The sequence below is a fragment of the Haliotis cracherodii genome, unplaced genomic scaffold (genome assembly GCF_022045235.1).
Source record: "Haliotis cracherodii isolate W230 unplaced genomic scaffold, xgHalCrac1.p SCAF_4, whole genome shotgun sequence".
Classification (NCBI taxonomy): Eukaryota; Metazoa; Mollusca; class Gastropoda; order Lepetellida; family Haliotidae; genus Haliotis; species Haliotis cracherodii.
In genome coordinates this window covers 21,832,423-21,855,980 of record NW_027266297.1, presented here as the reverse complement: position 1 = coordinate 21,855,980, position 23,558 = coordinate 21,832,423, and the positions used below count along the sequence as shown (strand labels likewise).

Below are 23,558 nucleotides of genomic sequence, written 5' to 3'. Positions count from 1 at the left end.
TGAAATTCCAACCCCTGTTATCATGTCCGGCCATGTGGTATTTCCCTTATATACTAATATGTATATTATGAATCATGAACAGGTATATATATTTTAATAGCCTCAAATACATTTTCTGATGGAATATAGAGGTTATCACGCGAGTGTGTTTGGGGATGGTATATATCCTGCATAAGGAATAAACATTGTATTTAGCGAGCCTTGGCGAGCTTAATACATAGTGTTTATTCCTAATACAGGATATTTACCATCCCCAAACACACAAGCGTGATGACCTCTTTATCATATAATGTCATTCTTTAATTCTGTGCTTCAAAATCGCTTTCACTCTCTCACGAACATTACCGAAACATTGCGAGTGTTCCTGGAATGCGCGCATTAATATTTATTACGTCAGAGGGTAAGTGATGTGTCAGTCGGACAGTGACAGTAGCCAATATAGTTCCAACTGAAATCTGTTTCTTATACAGTGTCGAAGAAACATATACGCAAAACAAGAATTGGTTTTAATTGCCTTTCGCGGCAATCCATCGGTCTGTCCGCTAGAGTAACTGCCCTTTGTCAAAGGGAAGCTACTCTAACCCTAGTCTATGAGACGTCACGACCACGGTCAGACGTTGTTGACAGTCGGTCTGTCCTGTCATAATGTTGAGATGTGTAGTCATATGTACACACAGCGACTAAACGAAACAAGGTAACAATTCAAACATATTTCGGCCAAATCCAACTATTTTAATTTGTGGAGAAGGTTTCAAGCCGCAGAGGTCTACAAGCACAGATATGGCTACTGATCCCGCTTGGCTAGGCCTCGTGCCCTCGTAAAATTGTTTCGAAATTTATATCGCCAAAGTTGCCAAAACGTATAAAATGCCTTAGCTACGTCACATTTAGACTATGATTTTCAGTATATTAGACTGTTCTTTTGATGATGATAGCAATTATCCCTTTAGTTTATCCAGATTCCCGATGGTTAATTCTGACTCCATCGCCGAATGACGAGGGCGACGCCATGTTTGTTTATAAACAGTGAAAGTAGTCCCTACTTGACCTTTGATATTTGCATCTCTATCCGCATATGACCCCAACGGATATCGTTTTTATCCGTTGGCTTTATCCTGCCGAGAAAACCTACCCATTATATGATAAATATAGATATCTCGGCTTATTAACATAATACATCACATGCTGTTTTAAATATGTTTCAAGATGAAAATGAAATTCCCAGGGACAATATATTATGTGACTGCAACTTTCAGGAAATGATGGTTTAGGTAATCTTTCGTCATTTTGGTCGTCAGTTTGAGTATCACTATAACACATAACTTTGGAATGACCACTATCCGATCTATCTTTACGTCTGTTGGCTGTCTCGTCGGGGCTGCGGGCCAGGATGGACTCCTTCGGTCGTCTGATGTGGTGTGGGGTGATAGTCCCGCGATCTGCACATTTCGCGCTTCCCCATTTCAACCTGCACAGTCCTCGCTTTCCCATTTCAACCTGCAGTCCTTGCTTCCCCATTTCAACCTGCACATATCTCGTTTTTCCATTTCTACCTGCAGTCCTCGCTATCCCATTTAAACCTGCAGTCCTCGCTTTCCCATTTTAACCTGCACAGATCTCGCTTTTCCATTTCAACCTGCACAGTCCTCGCTTTCCCATTTCAAACTGCAGTCCTCGCTTTCCCATTTCAACTTGCACAGATCTCGCTTTCTCATTTCAACCTGCAGTTCTCGCTTTCCTATTTCAACAATAGTCTTCTTCTCCAAGTCATACTTGATCGCAGATCCATTGGCATGTTGTTTGTTACGGTAATCTAACACTCTTCACATGATCCATGCCTTAAGTTAACCTGAAGCAATAACATGATACTTAATAATAGCATGCAAGGTATTGCCAGCGTAACATCATTGCCTATCAAGATATCAGTTGACAATCTACAAAGAATGTAATAATATATATTTTTGACATCACTTGAATACCAATTGTAATCTTTTAGCATAATAAATAGTACACGCACAGCACGTACATTATGCAATTCGCCATTGACAATTCAACAAATCAGTAACGTTTATGCACATATTTGCTTTCATTAATACTGTATCGTTCTAGTTGTCAACGTTAACGAATTATACCCTCCTCAACAACCTCATAAACTACATATTTCTGATAAATGAATTATTTGTCCGCAAATACGGCTTCATTCGATTGACGAGCTGATTCCCAAAATAATTCTTTCACATTACACAATGTGTAATAAATGTGTATTGTTACTGTTAGTTTGTTTGTTGTTTTACGCCGCACTCAGCAATATTCCAGCTATATGACAGCGGTCTGTAAATAATCGAGTCAGGACTAGACAATCCAGTGATTGACATCATGAGCATCGATCCACGCCATTGGGATACGATGACATTCATCAACCAAGTCAGCGAGCCTGACCACCCGATCCCGTTAGTCGCCTCTTACGACAAGCATAGTCGCCTTTTACGGCAATCATTGGTTGCTGAAGACCTATTCTGACCCGGATCTTCACGCGTCGTATTGTATAAAACGGATGATCTCTTTACAGGTGAGTATTACACATGACATATTCTCTAAATGTATACAACTTTATCTATCCCTTTAACTGGCCTGGTGATCGTGATTCAAGAGAAAAGGAAGCCTAGTGATACCTTTCATGATTATCTCAAGATAAAGACCTTTTATTGAGTATGTTGAAAATAATCAACATATACATTAGCAAACTATACGTTGCTATCGCCTTCTTCGATCACCCAGATAGTGGCGAATTCGGCGTCTACAAAATATGGAACTAATATATATTCTTCAATGGTGAATATATTTAGCATTTAGATTTTGCTGTTGACATCGCTAGAAGTAAAATTGATCTTAAATTCAAAGTTCCTGCTTCGACAATCTGTGCGTTTGTGTTTACATTGTTAGGAGTGAGTGTGTTCGTAGAGGCATTGTTTTAGCCTCAAAGCGACGACACTGTTTGGAGCCCATTGAACCACGGTAACGAATATCAAAATTGATGTTTATTTTAATTATAGACAGTACATATATGTACTCATTACACGTAAGAACGCCGTCATATAACTGGAATATTGCTGTGTGCAGCGTTAAACAACAAACCAGCCAACAAGTAAGAACGAAATGTTAATGAGATGGGTTAACATTACCATTTCATGAGGTGCATTTTCATCGTGAACGTGTTCCTCGGATAATGGCGGGATACATCTTCGGAATCTGCAGCACCTACTGTGACACAGCAACCAACATTTGTCAATACGTTGTACGTCGTGTTAACTGTTGAGATAATTAATTAAGAGTATGTATGAGTACCCTTGATACACTGCAGATTGATACGGAAATATATGTAAGCTTGTGCTGTAATCTGACTGGCTTAAAGCCCGGAAATTATTAATTTCTTGTCGAACCCATCGGCTTAAAATACAATTTCCAGGTATCTCATGTTCACTCATTTATAAACACTTAATCGTTATGCCTTAAAAGAATAGGGGGATATGTTTAGTCAATTATAGGAAATAACAATCAACTTACCAGACAAAAAAAACAGTTGCAACAATTACAAGGAGAGGAACTATGATGGCTATAATCACAATGAGAACATCTGATTCTTGCTCTTCAGTTGTGGCTTTGGTGGTTGTGGCTGTAAGAATAAGAGCAACATACAAAAGAAACAGATCTCAATTGTTTGTACCAAGAAATGTCTTCTACAACAGTTACTACATTTAAAGGTTTCATTCACATATGTATTCATGACGTAGTTTGAGAAAGTAAAAATGAATCTATGTTGCAGAAATCACACTTATTATAGACATTCATAGTTTCATGCTAGAATATGAAGATAACTTAATCTTCCAAGCGTTCATCAACTGAGTTACCGATACTAACATATTTGATACATAGATAGGTTTATTTACCTTCGGTCACGGGGGTACATTGACTTATTCCATCATATGTGAAACCTTGGCGACATGTTGTGCAGTTCCCACTCTTCTGTTGACATTTGAGACAGTTATGAGAGCAGGGCAACTCACATGTCTGTCCCTTCCACCCATCAAGACATCCATTACAAGTTTTGTCATCGTTACAACCGGAACCAAGACAGTTGCATTTCTTCTTCTCACAGCTTGTTCCTGTGAACCCTGCCTTGCACGATGTACACACCCCAGCTTCAGTGCAGGATAAACAGTTGGGAGGGCAAGGGTTATCGCAGAGAGGAGGCTTCCAGCCAGGTACACAGCTGTGGGTACAGTTAGGAGTATCTCCGTTAATCCCTGTACTGCAATCTCTATCGGGGCATTTATCAGTACAGTTTCTATCACAGGAGCGCCCATAGAAGCCAGTTTTACATCCATGAAGGCACACAGCCATCAGCTGACTGCAGTTGCCGTTGGAACATCCCACTGAACAGGTTTTGTTACAATGAGACCCGGAAAGCCCATCCTTGCAACCAGATGCACATGAACCATCGTAAGAGAAACACTCTGAACCAGTGCACTGTGTTCCACACTTGTGTTCACATTTGTCCCCCCACCATGTGGGTTTACAGCCCTCCAGACAATTCCCTGTTGTGCGGTTACAGAAGACACGGTCGTCATAACTCTCCCTACACTGAGGTGGACATGTCAGTGAGCAGTTTGTAGAGTAATATCCAGCTTGACACTGAAGACAAACTCCTGTTGTTTTGTGACATCCACCCGTGTCACAGTGTTGACACATCTTGTCACAGTAAGCTCCATACCATCCACTATAACATTCCTCACAAGCCCCGGACTGCGATGACACCAGGCAATGATTGTCCGTACTATCAACATTGTAGATACCTTAAAGATGTAATATGAATTTCATATTAGATATAGCATGAATACACCAATTTTGTTTTACTATGAAGTGATATTTTGTCAAGTATGCCCATGTACTACATTTGACACACAACGTCATGAATCCCTTTGTGAACAGGTCTGCAAATCCCGGAACATCACTTCATTCCTGGTACCTGTTATGACGTACTTAGTTCTGATGGATGTCTGGTGTTGTTGTGTAATCGAACTCGAACTGTCTTATATGGGAGTGTTCTAACGACAATTCGCTGTGCAGAGTTGCGCCAGAAATCTAAGATTTTGGGTTCAAATCCCGATTCGCCCCAATTATGTTTCTAGATTTGTCAGCACCATGCCCGTGCTCGTTGGTTTCACCGAAGTGGTAAACGTCTGAGACCTGCATCACTTTCCTTCCGCATTAAGCTGACACGCCGCGATATAACTGGAATACTGTTAAAACGGCATTAAACCCACTCACTCACTCACTCTAACGATAAATGTAAGGATAAATCGTAATAACGACATATTGTAACTTAAAGTCAATTTATCGGTTCTATAAAACAATGACTTTGAAGTCAAACCGTCATTCGACACAGCGCTACAGATCAAGTCAAAGAAAAGAAAAAATTGTTCCCTTTTTACTTTGTGGGAAATACATAAATGGGCACGTTTTTTTCAATTTAAGAAATAAACTGCACATTAACATATTAATGGTTCGTTATAGACAACGCAATTAAATTCACACTTATGCCCTTCTTTTCTCATTTAGACTAAAAGATTAAATAAAAAAAAATTATAATTACTTGTAGATATTACTTACGTGTAGATATTAATCACTTGTAAAAATAGATACTCTTGACCCACATGCTTGAAAGAACTTAAAAATGCCATAGAAACCTTCCCCCAAACTGTCGTTCTGAATTACCGTATTCGACGTAATAAGCGCCCCTCTCTAATAAGCGCCCACCTCGAGATTTGCTAATCTATTGGCTAGTGAACAATCCCAATTAGCATCCCTTTCGACCCCTATTAGCATATAATACGCACTCGCGTGATATATGCACCCTTTAATATTGGCAATTAAATTCTGCAAAAATATATCTGTCGTACATAAACATTTCAGGCTATCAGCGTAAACCACGAAATTGAACTCTGTTTTTTCACCAAAATAGTATTCTAATAAGAGCCACCTATTTCTAGTTTTGAAAGCGCCCTGGGCGTTTATTACGTCGAATACGGTAAGAATAACATCTTTTACGGGGTGTGGTGGGGGTGTAACTGTCAATAAGCCATAAGACCACTTGACTTCGTTCAAGTGAGCCAAAGTGTTAGCATATTTCTTCCAAAGCTGCAATACGTCCACACATACTTACATTGTAAACACAGGAGTATTGCCAGTAGTTGATTTGTTTCCATGTCAACAGTTGAAAGCTGTAAGCAAGACATGTACATATTCAACATATTATTGACACTAAGGATGTAGGCAATTAGAACAATAAGTCATGTACATTACTACTTTATATTCCTTAGACATACCTCTAGTCATAAGTTCGCCAAATGCCAAGGTAATACCTTTGAATACACCCGAGTAGCTGAGTGAAAAAAACATGTTTATTCAATGACATTGTCATTCTATAAGATTAAGGGACATGTTCTGAGCTGCCTTCTGTAAGAGAATTGTACGTACAAACATACACTAGTATACACTCAAAGAAGGAGAACAACAAACAACGATCAAATACGCGAACGTGTACTACGCCTTCAGTTGTATATGTTAGCAAATTGAGGGTTAAATGAGTATTCCTGTTAAACATAGAAAACATCAGTTTCTGTTTCGTCCAAAGCGGGTGCATAAAGCCTTGTTTAGTGACCCTCTTTATATATAGTATAATGTTATAAAATGATGTTCTGTCGAATTAATCTATTTAAGTTCAAGTTCATGAGCGAGGAAATGTCACTTTTGAAATGTTACAATTCTCACGTATGTGAAATAACTATTTAATAACAACACAGACTGTACACTCATAATGAAATTAAATCATGTGTATACTGAACATATACGTATTGTAATAAAGGGAGCGGATAAACACGGAGGTGATTTTGTGTAAGTGTTTAGCGCCAACATGGCGACATATCAGATACTAACATTGGTAAGTAGTGTTACAATAGGAAGGGCATAAGCTCGACCCAACTACAAAAGTTCTGAGCGTACTTTTTATGAACTGCGTTGATGGAGTTGATTGCTAATTTGTTTCCAAATTAATCGAGGTCCTCATAGTTCTGTCCAAGGGGTATATGTTCTACTACACCAAATCAGAACCAGTTTGGACAGTGCGGTTTTCGTAGGGCCTTCAGCCTTCAGTGTAGATCGAGAGATATCTGCAGGCTGTGATTGGAGCATATTCTGTAAGATTTTTATGTCTTTCAAATGTACATCCATCCAGTTATTAAAACTGACCATGTTTTTCTATATTTAGTACTGTCTTTTTCAACATGATGACTTATGCTAAATGAGACCACAGCTATTTTCAAGTAGGTGACATTTGGTGCGAAACTGGGTTTGGTGTGTTTAGCTTCCGGTACTCGGAAAAGGAGCTGACTAAGCTAGTCATTTTTATTTTTTTTTATTGCTGCCCTAAGGCCAAACTGTACACACACATACAGGTAATAGCTGTTGAATGCTTAGTTATTTAAAAAAAAATCATAACGTTACTATAGAAGTCTATGGGAAAACATTTGGTTGTGTGTAACCTATAGAAGGCTTCCTCCTGGTGGTGTTAAACGACATCAGCGTTTGCATAATGCTAGCCAGACAGTTTATTTTTCAAGTATGGGAAAAGGTGGAAATTTGGCGGTCCCAAATCTGGTAAATATACTGATGACGTTCAAAGAGTCGAAAGCCACAGCCATGCATTTGCAGCCATAGCGACAACCGACTCGTCACAGCGAATTTTCCATGAAGTGTGGCCTTCAAATTCTTACGCAGGCGCCTAAGCAGATTACCATATTGGCCATGAAGTAGTAAGTCCACAAGTAGGATTTCGAAGCCATCCCTTTGCCAGCTGATGGAATAGTCTTTGCTTACAAATTGCCCAACGAATTTATCTTCAAAACGACACGCTTCTCGCGAGGGATGATAGAGCGTTTCTGATCGGATTTCAGACGCCTTGGAATTCAGGGTGCTCAAACTTTAGTCATGCCCAGTCCATGCCCCAGAAAGTTGTCAACTCCTTTTTGAGAGATTCCCACTGTTTTGACTATGTGACGTAAGGTGATTTGTCGATCATGTGTTTTGTCAACATTTTTCCTCGTAGTGTCACATAAAGGTCTTCCTAATTGTTCAGTAATCTTCCAGGATCTTTCCGGGATTCCGAATAAGAATTGTTCTCAAGCTACCTCCTTGTCGGAGGAGACGGCTCAATATATTCCAGCTTTATAACGGCGGTATGTAAAGAATCGAGTCTGGGCCAGACAATCCAGTGATTTACATCATGAACATCGATCCACGCAATTGGGATACGATGACATGCATCAACCAAGTCAGCGTGCCTGAACACCCGATCCCGTTTGTCGCCTTTTACGGCAAGCATGGGTTGCTGAAGACCTATTCTACCCCGGATCTTCACGTGTATCTGGTCGGAGGAGACTGCCAAATATATATGGTGTTCAGGCGCGGTTACGGCTTAGGGCGTTATTCGTAATATCAATCACTGGTTTGCCTGGTTCAGTTTATTAGAGGCCATTGGTATATAACTGGATTATTGTTGAGTGAGGCGTTAAACAACAAATAAACAAAACAGAACAAATTTATTATCAATATTTTAGAAACCAAGTATAAACCTTCAAGAACAGAATGTAGGATATACATTTGTAGTTGCACGAGTGTTACTGTACATTCCCAATTAAATTAATAAAAAAAGATATATTTTCAGCTACATTGCAATAACTACTATTAAATATAATTCAATGTATCATTAACTCAATGATACATATGTAAGGAACGTTCTTGACAGAAACGGAACACCTGGTGTCATTATTATTTGATAGTGATTCATAAACACACGCTCATGATATAGTCGAAATCGTACAATCGACTCACTCTGCTTTATGCAGAGATTTCTATTGGATATGGAAGGGTTTTGCGCTTTAATTATATGAATTCTTCCCAGAAACCCAGAAGGGTGTTAGAAACCTTAAGTTAGATTAGACTAATTCAAACACGTACATGTACCCTGCTGAAACTTATCTTTTTAAGTCACCATATGTTGGTTTTGTTATCAGCGGTACACAATGCCCGAGAGTGTGACATACCCGAGCTCTTATGAATCAGTGACCAAACTGATGTCCGGTTCAACTCCTTTTTAGGTGAAGATTCAGGTTAGAATAGGTCTTCAGCAACTAACGGGATCGGGTGGTCAGACTCGCCGACTCGGTTGATGTATGTCATCGTATCCCAATTGCGTGGATCGATGCTCAGGATGTCAATCCCTGGATTGTCTGGTTTATTTACCCCTTTTCTAAACATAGCATACCGGAATAGCTTTCTCTGCATGTTTGGAATCATGAATTCTCAACGAGGATAATTCATTTGGAGGATTTTAGTATGTAGATTATAATATTCGATTGAGGTTTTCTTGTAAGATTTCCTAGAACTGAAAAAACTTTGTTTATTGCCAATACTTTTATGCCCGTGAAAATTAGTCTTTGCCTGGTGAAATTTGGATCTACATATCTTCCACTTTCGTCGATGCAGTCGCTATGACCGTTAGTTCGATAAGTCCAGAATGGCGGTCGGGCAGCCTAGTGGTTAAAGCGTTCGCTCGTCACGCCGAAGATCCGGGTTCGAATCCCACCATGGGTACTATGTGTGAAGCCTATTTCTGGTGTCCCCCGCCGTGATATTGCTGAAATATTGCTAAAAGCGGCGTAAAACCAAACTCATTCACTCAGTCCGGAGGTTGTTTTTGCAGCATTCATAAAATGTGTTTTTCTTTCGATCAACAGAGTCATGAATTAGTGTCAGTGTCGAGTGTTGAAATTATAATGTCGATGTTTTGTTATCAATTCCATGAATGAAGCTGTCAGCATGTCGAGTCACAAGAAGTTATTACGAGATGAAAATATATCTACAATACGAACACGTGTGAGCGAGGGCGGGTGCGGGCGAGCGAGCGAGCGAGCGAGGAAGTGAGTTGTTTACCGCCGTAACAATCCAGCCACCACGTGACTAGAGACCCACGTTTACCACTTTGGTGAAACCCACGACCACGGATGCGGTGCTGACAAACCTATGATAATCGGGTTAAACAGGGATTCCAACCCACGGTCATAAGGGACACAAGTCTGCACAGCGAATTGCACCGCCTTTGGCAGAGATTTCTCATGAATGTGAAAAGGATTTTGCCGCTTTTGTTTTGACGACTGGGTCACCCGTGCGCCCTGTACAATAGCAACACTCAACACAACTGTACGGTACTACACAATGCAAATACTTCACCTTCACCTGTCGGTATAAAAAGTTTAAAAAGCTGTCACTTGTTTATGATGTTGTTTACAGTAGGTGCATTGGCAACGCAGGTTGTATCTGTGCTCACTTACTCACTTGTTTATATCACGTGCTTAGTACTGACGTAAGAATCAACACCGAAACATCATAATTGTCTAAATGAAGTTGACCTTCCATACTACCTTGTCGTCTGGTACATATCCAATTACCACATACCACTGTAATCTTATCTAAAGGTGGCTGTGTTAACGTTGTAGTCTCCTTGTAAACCTGATCATAAGTCGAGTACAACTGATTGTTAGAAATATTATTACATGGAACGATGACATTACTTTGCTCAAACTATATGTGTATAAATAATCCAACTTACCCAGGTATCTACAGGGTTTCACGATTGTACAATCCATTCACCGAATATATGTCAACCCTTCGAAATGAACGTCAACGCCGTTAGAAACCCAACTGTAAACAAATCAGTTACTCAACACACAAAACACAAACAGACCCGCACAACCAGTAAGCCGAGGGGATATAAACAGTTACAAACATAGCATATAAAGGCTATTCAAACATGCAACAACGTCCTGGATAGCTACAAAGATTATTTGTAGAGTCAGTGGATGACATTGTTCGTATTTATGTTCGGCTCCTACAGAAAATAACAATACTATTTTGTGAACACTTGAATCTTATTGTAGTCGAGCCACATATCAAATATATAGCCGAAGCAGTGGTGCCATATAGAGTCTACCTAGCTGTACATATGTTGTCTTTATGAGGCGACTAATGGGATCGGGTGGTCAGGCTCGCTGACTTGGTTGATGCATGTCATCGTATCCCAATTGCGTGGATCGTTGCTCATGATGTCCATCACTGGATCGTCTGTCCAGACTCGATTATTTACAGACCGTCGTCATACAGCTGGAATATTGCTGAGTGCGTCGTTAAACATAAAAACAAACAAACAAACATATGTTGTTAAGAACATTAGTATAGAATAGGTTGCTGAGGACGGAATTGCCACGGGGAGACCAGGATATCAGTCGACGTAATTGACTCACTTTAATGTCAGACTAATGTCACACTCAAATACGTCTATAAGACATTGGTGTATCTGTGGCGTACTTATTAATCGTACTTGCATATGTATGTGTGCTTATGAGTACTTAGCGGGTTGCGGGTGCTAAATGTACGGCAGGATATGCTTACCCTTTTTGCGAACACCTTGCATCAAAACCTGGTTTTGTGAACCATTTATATAATTTGAAACGCAATTTTGCCTTGTACTCCCAATGGAAAAGGAATTGTCCGATAATCGAGACTGGTTATTCTCTGACGTTGAAGTTTTAGGGTGACGACATCGACACCAAATAATATTTTAAAAAGGGTAATACGTATACTAGTATATATACTCGGTGCTCATCCGCAGGTGGCAGAACAGAGGCATCTGTCCAACACTGACTTGATGAGGGAACGGCACATATATTACAGCTGAAACAAAGATGGGGTTCACCAACTGTGCACCATGATGTTAAACACCAAATACCATGCCAAAGCGAACATATCAAGCTATGTGTGTTTATCAGTGAAACATGATAAAACATACGAATTCAAGAAAGAATAAATACTCTTGAACGTCACCAAGCTGTACGCGTACACAAGAGTTAAACTATTTGATTAAAACGAAGATATGCAAATAGGTTAATGTGGTGTTGACAGAAATATCATGTTTCTCTCATCAAGTGACGGGGACAGGGAGATATATTCACGGTTCCGTCGGTTTATTTTTAAAAAGTAATTCGTTTTGTGTCGTCTCCCGGAAAATTAAACTATTTAATTACAAATGTGCACCCTTGAAACGTAAATTATCCCTACCTTACAAGCAGGGACGTTTCACCATCATGTAATATCGACTTCAAATGCAGTCTTGTGTTTCGAAATCTTAAAAAAATGTAAACAAAAATAACAAAACATATGTGAGGTGCGGGGAGGTGACTCTTGTAAGAAAATATTCCTGTCAACGTGTTAAGTTCACTGCAGTGAAATCTCATGTTTTACGTTCATTGCAATGAAAATATATTTTTTCTCAACTTTAGAAAAGTCAAGACATGAATTTTGAATTGCATGCAAACAGTACAAATTGCTCCCCTATAAAATCACATCATGATTTGAAACTGGTGTCCATATGCACCATGCCACGGTTAACCCAAGATCAGCGACACCAGGCCATTGGAATGCTGCGAGCTGGCACTCCACAGACTGACGTTACACAACACTTTAATGTCCATCCATCAACCCATCAACTGTCCATCAGTCGTCTCAGAAGGCGCTACCAAGTCACAGGCAGGGTGGAGGATCGGCCACGCCCAGGCGTTCAACGGGTGACAACAGGACGTCAGGATCGCTATATTGTCATGCAACACCTCCGACGTCGATTTCAGACAGCTGTACAGACTGCTAACAACACTATCGGAAGCAGAGGAAGATCCATCAGCAGTCGAACTGTGCGTCGACGTCTTGCTCCAGCAGGGATACGGTCACGTCGACCGTACCAAGGTCAGATCTTAACGCATAATCACAGACTTCAACGACAGCGATGGGCTGCAGCAGGTGGTTTTCTAGGCAACGTCGGTTGGAGGAATGTTGTTTTCTCTGATGAGTCTCGCTTTAACGTCTCTTTCCCAGATGGACGGCTCCGTGTGTACCGACGTCAAGGTTAACGTTATCTGCGACCTTGTGTTATTGAACGAGATCGCTTTGGTGGTGGAGGAGTAATGGTTTGGGGAGTCATAAATGCTGTGTTTAAATAACAGCTTGTTATTGTGCAAGGTAACTTGACGGCACGACGTTACGTGGATACTGTTCTACAGCCAGTTCTTCTTCCTCTCTTAAGACAGCATGGTGATAACCGGCTAGTGTTTCAGCATGACAATGCTAGGCCCCATACTGCCATCCTGACACGGAATTATCTTTAGAGAAACAACGTGGAGGTCATGCAGTGGCCCTCAAGGTCACCAGACAGGAACCCAATTGAGCACCTGTGTGACGAACTTGGTAGGCGTGTGAGACGACAGCAGATTCCGCCCCGCAATGTTGCTGAGCTCACTCAGGCATTGCAGTATCACTGGAACGCAATCCCGGCTCATTTCATCCGCCGTTTATGTGATTCCATGCCAAGGCGTTTGCAAGCTTGTGTTCGTGCTCAAGGTGGACACACCAGATACTGAGGGTCTGTTCAATCTCTCTCCTGTAAATGGGGTGGGAACTGATGATATTTGACACTGCTTTATGCAGAATTTCTCTATCGTGATCAGTCTTTGCTAATATACTTAATAAAAGCTTTTAACTTTTCTTATGCTTATAAAATTCACGTTTGAAAATTGGATTGCGTTTTCATTGCCTCTCAGTATACATTGTATCATGAACTGCCACCTATTATGCGGGATAGGGAACTATTGATTTGATATTAAGGTACATCCATCATACAACAGCGTTGATTGTCACTCATGATCACCTACCTGTAAGAGCACATTTTAAAGGCGACAGTTATAGATTCTATATATTCTTCACACAATAAATGGAAACAGTTGTTGCTGAATTAATGTAAATTAGATGTATTATAGCGCGGTGTGTTTTGTTACAGCGTGTTCCCCTTTAATAAGAAAGTGTCATCTCAAACATAACATTTGTTACACCCGATTCGTTATGTCGCTCCATAATGTCGTCCAATAATATATCTTGTCCTCATTGCTTGACGCCGACTCAAGTTCGAAGGTTATACCCCCATTACACCGGACGGCGACCTTTCTGCGACCGTTCTGCGTTCTTAAGTTTTGTCAGGTCGGCGTTGAAGGCAGAGGGGTCGCAGAACGGTCGCGTAGAGCGCACAAGGGAGGCAGAGGGAACCCTCAGTCATCTCCAAGAGCGCCACTGTCGCTGAAAAGTTTTGAACCTGCTTAAAACAGTCGCAGTGAGATCGCCGTCGATGTAAGTCGCTCAAGGGAGGCAGAACGGAGGCAGAGGGAACGCGGAAAGGAGGCAGAGGCATCGCCATGGTCGCAGAGAGAACGCACAGAGGTCGCTGAATGGTCTTCATATGAATCTGTGATGTAATCCTGTTTACCTTGTGCCTTCTCTCTGCGTCCTTTCTGCGACCTCTCTGCCTTTATTCGCCGACCATAACGACTCTTGTACGTCCTCGGCTATCCCTGTGCCTCCTTTCTGCGTCTCCTCTGCCTTCATAAAGCCACGTGTTTTACAGTAGGTAATATATTTATATTGCCTGCTTTAAAAAAGCTTAACGACTGATGTTATTATATATACATTCTGGAAACATATGGTGTTGACTGTTCCTTCAGATGTGTATTAATGCTTCAATAATTGGTGTTGTTTTACATTTAATTAGCGTTATATTTGAAGTTCAAATGTCTGTATTTTCTCTTTTTTTCATTTCAGTGTTCAATTTATTGTACACTTTCATTAGAGTGTTCATAGCAATGCTTGCTATGCTTTTTCTGATTAAATAAAGTTTATTAACGCATGTTTCACTTCACTTATTCTAAGAGTATTAATTTCTCAACACATTTGTTTTAATAATTTGTTTCATAACATTAAAAACAACAAATGAATTAATATGTTGGTAACTCAGAGAAAATAAATAATAAATAAAGACAATAACAACCGTTTCCAAATGTACAACATGCTACCAATTTAAAATGTATCAGTTAAGTATGATTAACTCCATACCAAGTGTCACATAAATGTTCAAATCATGCGTTCCTGCCAAGGTACAGATCCAGCTGCACTGTTAAAATACAACTTGAGATACTCTCGTTGTTGTTTTCCTGCTCGTGTTGCACAGTTTGGTCCGACTACTTGATCGACATCACACATGTTTACTAGCTGTCGCCAGTTTCCAGGAATAAGGTTATCATTCTCATCCTCTGTATCAAGTGCTGCATTTTGTAGAGCTGGATATCTCGTGCGCATTAAATTGTGCAGACAGATGCATGCTTCTACAACATCCTGTATAAATTTTGGTAACAGCTGCATTGTTGTGAGGAATACTTGAAAACGCTGAGCTAAAATGCCGAAAGCATTCTCTACCACGCGTCTACCACGAGAAATACGGTAATTGAAGATTTAGTTTCTTTAGTCAGTCCTCTTGTAGAGTAAGGTTTTATCATGTATGTCCTAAGAGCAAATGCGTCATCACTTAGAATGAAGAATGGAGTGTTCATGTGATCATGTGGCAGAGGCACCGAAACTGGAAAATTGATTATATCGTCTTCAAGAAATTCCTTCAATTCAGATTCATTAAATATCTTGAAATCTGACATCGAACCAAACCCGCCAACATCACACCATAGAAATTTGTAGTTAGCATCCACCAACGCAAGGAGCACAATAGAAAAGAATCCTTTGTAATTGTAATACAAGCTTCCTGTGTTTGGGGGACATCGCAAGGTCACATGTTTTCCATCAATAGCACCACATGCATGAGGTACATTCCATCGGTTCTTAAAGTCATCTGCAACTGTCTTCCACTCATTGGGGTTTCTTGGACATTGGACAACTTCGTTCTTGTACTCTTCTCGGATTGCTCTACAAATCTCGGGTACAAACACAGAGATAGTGCTACGTGATACACGATACTGGTATTGTAGCGAAGGATACTTGTCTCCTGTAGCAAGGTATCGGAGAGTCACAGCAAGTTTAAGACCAGGGTCCAAACTTTCTCTGTAATTAGTATTTTGTCTTAATATTCTTGGGCTTAAAATATTTCATCAAACATTCTTTGTTCCATTCTAAGGTAATTGAAAAATGAACCTTCGTCCTCCAAACGTAGCTCGTGCAACAATTGGCTATAATGTCCGAATTGGAACCTTCTTTGATGCGTCAACCATGGGCGAACCCACCAGGTTCTCATTTTCCTTCTTCGTCTGTTCAGTTTGCGTTCCATTATACCACTACTCATTTGGTGTAACAACAGTGCTTGATGACCTTGTATGATAGCAATTTTCAAGCGCTGGTTGTCCATCACTAGTTGCATTTCCTGGAGCTGACATAACCTGATAAAAAATCGTCTGCAGATGAGCCTTTTTTAGTCAGGATGTTCAGCTGTCGCAAGGAAGGCAGAAGCATCGCTGAATGGTCGTTCGGCGATCGCCTAGGAGGCAGAGGCATCGCTGAAAGGTCGTTGAGCGATCGCCATTGGTCGTAGAGGGGTGGCAGCGCGGTAGTTAGTTGCAATAAGGAGGCAGAGGGGAGGCAGAGGGAACGCAGAGTTAACGCAGAGGAGACGCAGAGGGAGCGCAGAGATATCGCACAGTGAATGCAACATATTTAGTCGCAGAAGGAAGGCAGAACGGTCGTAGGAGCGATTACACCAAAAGAGAGTTTTCTGGCGACCCCACTGCGCTCTAGTCAAATTTTAGGACGCAGAAGGAGCGCAGAGCGATCGCCGTTTGGTGTAATGGCCCCTTTAGTCATCGTTTCTAGTTTCCATTTCAGAAGATTTCGTCTCCTTACTAGTCCTTGTGGTCCTTTATGTGTGAAGCCTTCATTCGTTCATGCAAACTGGTATGACTTGGGTAAAACTCACTATCGTCATCTATCCACATGTAGTCGAGACCCGTGGAGATCCGAGTAGAGAATAGGTCCTTAACAATCAATGATTGCCGTAAGAGGCTACATGTACTACGCTTGTCGTAATAGGCGACTCTACTTGTCGTGATAGACGACCATACTTGTCGTAATAGGCGATTAACTGGATCGGGTTGTCAGGCTCGCTTACCTGGTTGATGTATGTCATCGTATCTCAACTGCGTAGATCGATGCTCATGATATCAGTCACTGAACTCGATTATTTACTGACCGCCGTCATATAGCTGGACTATTGCTGAGTGCGGCGTTAAACAACAGTCAACAATCATGTAGTCGTTAAATGATTGGTAACGGTTCGAAAATAGAATCGTAGATACAGGTGCGTATTAAGCACCACAGACTTTAGACAATTTCATTTCCATAATCAATTTCCCTACGAAGACTGGGTAGAAAAGGTTTCTTGCAACCATTCTTGTCGTAAGAGCTGACTGATGTTAATCGATCGGCCAGGTTGCAATTTGTGATCTTGTTTGGTGTCGTACATCGTACCCAGATGTCGTTGTTCACACACACACACACACACACACACACACACACACACACACACACACACACACACACACACAAACACACACACACACACACACACACACACACACACACACACACACACACACAAACACACACAAACACACACAAACAAACATGCTAACAATCAAACTCACATACTGTGGTTAACCTTTCGTCAGAACCTGATGATGAAAAGGACACTGGCAGCTCTTTCTACATGAGTGAATCAAAGTTGTATACATAAGATAAATAGTACATATAAGTAAAACAACGCTTTCCATAATCATAAAAATACGTCTTAAGATTCGATTCATTGTAAGGTCCGATCACATTGTATGTCACAAGCATGTGTTTATGAATCCCAAACAAACTGCGACAATGCCAGGTTCTCGCGAAAAGATTATCCTGCCAAGCAGGTGGCACCAGTCACAAACACATGCAAAGGCAAGTCAATTGTTCACCTGAAGAACACAAATTAAACCAACAAACCGTTGTAGATCACGAGCTTTATTTAATTTATATTCATAAAAAATATGGGACAATCGGACATAAAATACGTTCCATGAAGTCACAAATGGAGACGTTCACAGGACATTGAAACATTATTTGCATACATATTCAAAGAGATATGACAGTATGTTGTGATGACATGTAATTATATATAGTTATGTGCTAAGTGAGAGCTAAGAAATGACCCTTCTAATAATTCAGGAAGAAATGGGTTAGCCGTGGCTGTCGACGGACCGGCCCCCTCCGTGGTCTAATGGTAGAGCGTCCGCCCGGAGAGCGGAAGGTCCGGGGTTCGATCCCCGGCCGCGTCATACCAAAAGACGTTAAAAGATGGTACTTGTTGTTACCCTGTCTGGCGCTCGGCATTAAGGGGCTAAAACAAGGCTCGGAGTCAGTATACTGTGTCTGAGTGGGGTATTCATGTTAAACTGCGGCATGGTATCTCAGTGTGCTAGCACTATAAATCGGCATCAGTCCGGACTAGTACAAGCGCCCACACACACACATATATACACGTGCATGCACGTCGCTATATAAGTGCAATAATCTTGGACGCGACGTTAAACCCCATTTCACCTCACCTCACCTCACCTGTCGACGGACCACCAATTAACCAAAGAGACGAGTCATTAAATATATCATTTTTCAAATTTCTGATAGTTTTGTCACAGTAGATCATTTCCATTCCTGTGAATAGTTACTGATGGCATATGAACATCAAAATATGTGTATCATCGGCTACGGAAAACACACAATATTCATTAACCATGATAACGCACGATGTGAACTTTTGTTTCACATCATCACAACAAATAAATTATAATACCCGTTTTAATTCCGTAAACTCAAAACTCAAAACACTCCCATCCAGTCTCGTGGAATATATACTGCACTACTAAGACATTTGTCTTCAACTATTGTCGTGTATTCCTCTGTTATGAGTCCGCCAGATCACAGAAAACATACAGAAACTGTATTGATGATACATGAACTTTTGCGATTATCGATAAGTTTCCTTTATACTTATCACTAATTGTTTTATATAAGCACACATAATCCTGGTCACATTTGCATTTTAACACATTTGCACGGAGCGTGCATTGCACATACATAGTAAATAAATGTTGAACAACATAATATTGACCAACAAATCGCCAACAAAATACAAATGAATTATTCAGTGTCAAAATACATCGTCAAACTCAGGTAAAAATATGAGGTGACTCATCACTAAAATTTGACAGTCACTTTAACCCTAAAAGGTCCAATAGATACTGTAATCGAAATCTCGACGTCTCTCCTCAGCCGTAAGTTGGCAGGGACATCTGAAATGATTATAAAAGTTTCATGTGAAAAATAAATAATTTAGTACAAGTATAATTTATGAAAGAAATTTCAGGTAAACATTGTTAATGTGTATATACGTGCGTGTGTGTGCGTGCGTGCGTGCTTGCTTGCGTGCGTGATTTTAAAAGTTAAAAGTGAAAAATGAAAAAAAAGCATAAGTATAATTTCTGAAAGAAATTTAGGTAAACATTGTATATATGTGTATGTACGCGCGCGCGCGCGCGTGTGTGTGTATGTGCGTGTGTGTGCGTGCGTGCGCGATAAAGATATATCATGGGGATGGACTGTTGTTTCAATTAAAATGATAAACTGGCATCATATAAATACTATCATTTGATCATCATCTGACAGTGAACGACATGCATTAGTTGACTGATGTAAGTATTTGTCAAAACTAATAATGATTTTGCCTTATTGTTCACTAAATATATTAACTAAATTCACCCTACCTCTCATTGGTTCAACTTCCTTTCCAACCACTTCGACATTGGAGTCATCAAGGAAGTACACGTCGTGAAAGCGACAGAACGACTCAATTTCATCACCGAAGAGGAGTTTGACTGCAAATGGTGTGAAGGGCTTGCAAGTGAGACTGGAGACATCTATCCTCTCCTCCTGGCCTTCTGTTTCATCCCCGGTGGTGTCCTGTAAGCAGTAGCCGTGTCAATGTACTGACACCCAACTGAGGTAGGATGTGTCCCAGTATAAACACATGTGAGTGACTGATTGTGTTTAATGGCGCTGTGGGAAATATTTCATTTATACCAAGGCACACCAGCTTAATAGGCAAAGAAAGCCATTATAGTATCAGACGTTTACCACCCACAAGCACACGCACAGTGTTAACAAAACAACAATAATATGGGTGAAACTGGGATTCGAACCCATTATTAGACCCCGTGCACTCCTTAGCCACGCAACTCTGCACAACATGTGGAGAACAAGACAACTGGGCAACCAGTGCTCTGTTCTAACGCAACAAATTAATGCTTATAAATAACTGTACAGACAAGATCAGTTCATTACTCGCAGATGTATCACTGAACAAAATAATCTAACATTCGAAAGTAACAGTAAACATCATCGCCATTTCAAATAACATGACGATATATAGAAATTCTGGTTCGAAAACACATTTGAAAACGAAACATTCTTTCATGAGAGAGTAGATGTGTGTATTTAATGACCAAATGTACCTGTCCGTCGCCGTTCACCACTGCATGCATTGCTGCATATGTGAGGTCTGTGTGTTGGATGTAACACTTTTTGTCCACACTGTCGCGAATTGCCACCAGATTCTGAAAGAAAGTTACAAGAAATAACATTCAGACAAACTCATTATAAACATATTATTCGTGGAATAATATACCCGATTATATTTTTCATATATCAATCAAGTCTCGATATTATCTGTATAAATATTATACACACCCTGTTAAAGACAAACAAGTTAGTTGTCTCTCTGAAGTTTTCTGCAGAACCCTCTGGCTTGTGGGAAACTGTAATCATTGTCTTCCCATCCATGGCGATGTCAAATGGAACCTTATCCCCATTTGGAACACGCCCTGTCTTATGTTTCCACTGAAAGTAAATTCACGTGAATCAAAAACACAGTCACCTATCAAATGAAATTCACATAAAACAACATTTCGGAGGAAGTGTTTAGTGTTAATGGAATCAATTTGCATTCACGTTGTCATGCGTAAATAAGAATGTATCCATAGCTTTTCTGAAAAACATTATCTGGAGATCGGGCTACAGAAGTATGATTTCGTTCTGACAATGAAACATTCGGCCTGGGGTACTGATCCAACATAGTCGTAAAATGTACGCCTGATTTCACGCCCGCTTATCCGTTGATCTGGCAAATATGTATCAATGAATATACTTGTTTTTGTGTTCGCCGTGTATTTCACATAACAATAAAAACAGGATGCATTTAGCTGAAAGCACATGAATGTGAGTGAGTGAGTTTGATTTTACGCCGCTTTCAGCAATATTCCAGCAATATCACGGCGGGGGACACCAGAAATGGGCTTCACACATTGTACCCATGTTGGGAATCGAACCCGGGTCTTCGGCGTGACGAGCGAACGCTTTAACCACTAGGCTACCCGACCGCCCTTCAAATGAATGTCCTTCATGATATTCATATAATACAGGAAGGGCCTGATTTCATATACGTGTACATGTCATTCAACTAAATGTATTGATATAATATAGAACGGTAACTTCCCTAAAAACAGAATTAAAACAGTCAAATATTGTCAATGTCCAACAATGCATGAAGTCTACTCCGCCTGTTACTGAAGCGAAAACAGGATTTTATTGCCCTTCATGACCTAAATGTATCACCACGCTCAAACCCAAGGGGGTGTTTAATGAGAGTCAGTGGGTTGGGTTTAAGCCGCTTTTACCAATATACCAGCAATATCATGGCGGGGAACACCAGAAATGGGGTTATTTTAGTAATATGAACAGGCCAACAGGCGCAATATATAGAAAGGTAGGACTGTAAAAGCAGGTATTATTGTTTGATTGAGTGAGTTAGTTGGTTTTACGCCCCTTTTTAGCAATATTCCGACACGGTGAGGGTTCACACATTATACGCATGTGGGAAATCGAATCCGGGTTTCAATAACCACCAGGCTACCCCACTGCATCCTTTGTTGTTTGATAACACGGGTAAAACTAATCTAAAGCTACAGTATAATGAGTAATATGTGAATATGTGTTTCAAAATGGCCATTAAGATCCGTATGCTTAGATGTATTTGATGAAGCATATGAAGACGATATATGATCACATACTTGCTTGTGTGAGTGAGTGAGTGAGATGGGTTTAACGCAGCTTTTAACAGTATTCCAGTTATATCGTGGCGTATCAGCTTAATGTGGGATGAAAGCCCGAAGTGATGCAGGTCTCAGACGTTTGCCACTTCGGTGAAACCCACGAGCACGGGTATGGTGCTGACAAACCTAGAAACATAATTGGGGCGAACCGGGATTCGAACCCGCAATCAAGGTTTCTGGCGTGCCCAAGTGACGAACTCTGCACAGCGAATCGCGGCGCCTTAGACGACTGGGTCACCTGTGCCCCCTTCCGGGATAGAAATGGCCCCCATTTACTTGTCATAGCTTCAGTAGATGTGATCCTGACAGGCTCGGTGACTTGGTTGATTGTGTGTCATCGTACCCCGACTACGCGTGACATTGTTCTTCATACCAACCACTGGTTTGTCATGGCAGACTGTGGTAATGTAACTTGGATATTGTTGACTGTTGAGCATTATTAACTTCATTTAAAAATGATTTTTTTCACATTTCACGGTGAATACATTCGGTCATGAAGAACAATCTGCTTACTTCTAAAAGGAAAATAGCATGGCGCTGATAGACGTATTGCATGCTTGCATGATAATACTATACTACTACTACCACCACTACTACTAATTCTACAACAACAATAATAATAATCATAATCATGATAATAATAATAATAACCCATGCCCAAATACCTGTACTGCAGAACACACGGCCAGAAGGAGAACAACAGCATATAGTGATGCAAATTCCATCTTGAATTTCCTGAAATTGTAATAAAAACGTATTACAACTATACAAAAAAGTCCCAGGAAAAATGAAGAAACGACCGAAAAGCAAGCAAGTAATGCTTTAATTTATTTGACAGTAGAATCTCATAATTAATCAAATAAATATACTTTAAAACAACATAACCTTAAGACATACCTGTACTGAAGACTTCACTTCACAACCAGCTGACAGAGAGGAATATTGAATCCAATTTAGTTTCAGGTATTTATACAGAATAATATCCTGTTTCATAGTGATTTTCATTGGATGCCAAACCCCTCCAATAAGATAAAATGTTGATTTCCCCATTATTTACAAACATGTAGTACTGCGCAGTATTCACCCACACGCACCGGTGACTTTGTATATATGCCTTGAGGCCATCTTATATTCATCCCGGGAGTGCTGGAGATACGTCCTTCCGATTGTTATCAGGTGTATCTTAAAATGTGTGTTCCTGTTTCGCTTTTATTATTGTGATGGCTCATGTAAATTTGATTCTTGAACAAACATAATATTCGATTTTCTTAAAATTAGAAATATATTGCATATTTGATCCCTTCCAGAGTGGATGAA

The 23,558-nt window shown here is 40.4% G+C and overlaps 2 protein-coding genes and 1 pseudogene across 2 annotated transcripts; all 3 read right to left on the bottom strand.

Annotated features, from left to right (window-relative positions):
* Positions 1-252: 252 nt before the first annotated feature.
* On the bottom strand, positions 253-10,827 carry LOC139478389 (scavenger receptor class F member 1-like). Its single transcript, XM_071260830.1, has 6 exons — positions 10,727-10,827; positions 6,224-6,281; positions 3,948-4,853; positions 3,565-3,673; positions 3,183-3,261; positions 253-1,849 (listed from the first exon to the last, which is right to left on the bottom strand). Exons 2-6 carry the CDS (start codon positions 6,264-6,266, stop codon positions 1,814-1,816), a joined length of 1,173 nt encoding a protein of 390 aa, XP_071116931.1. The 5' UTR covers positions 6,267-6,281; positions 10,727-10,827; the 3' UTR covers positions 253-1,813.
* Positions 10,828-15,120: 4,293 nt separating this feature from the next.
* Positions 15,121-16,542, bottom strand: LOC139479320 (putative nuclease HARBI1; annotated as a pseudogene).
* A 2,681-nt stretch (positions 16,543-19,223) lies between these two features.
* Positions 19,224-22,983, bottom strand: LOC139478390 (uncharacterized). Its single transcript, XM_071260831.1, has 5 exons — positions 22,907-22,983; positions 20,821-20,970; positions 20,586-20,687; positions 19,839-20,034; positions 19,224-19,367 (listed from the first exon to the last, which is right to left on the bottom strand). The coding sequence occupies exons 1-5, from the start codon at positions 22,964-22,966 to the stop codon at positions 19,273-19,275; spliced, it is 603 nt and encodes a 200-aa protein (XP_071116932.1). The 5' UTR covers positions 22,967-22,983; the 3' UTR covers positions 19,224-19,272.
* Between the last annotated feature and the right edge of the window lie 575 nt (positions 22,984-23,558).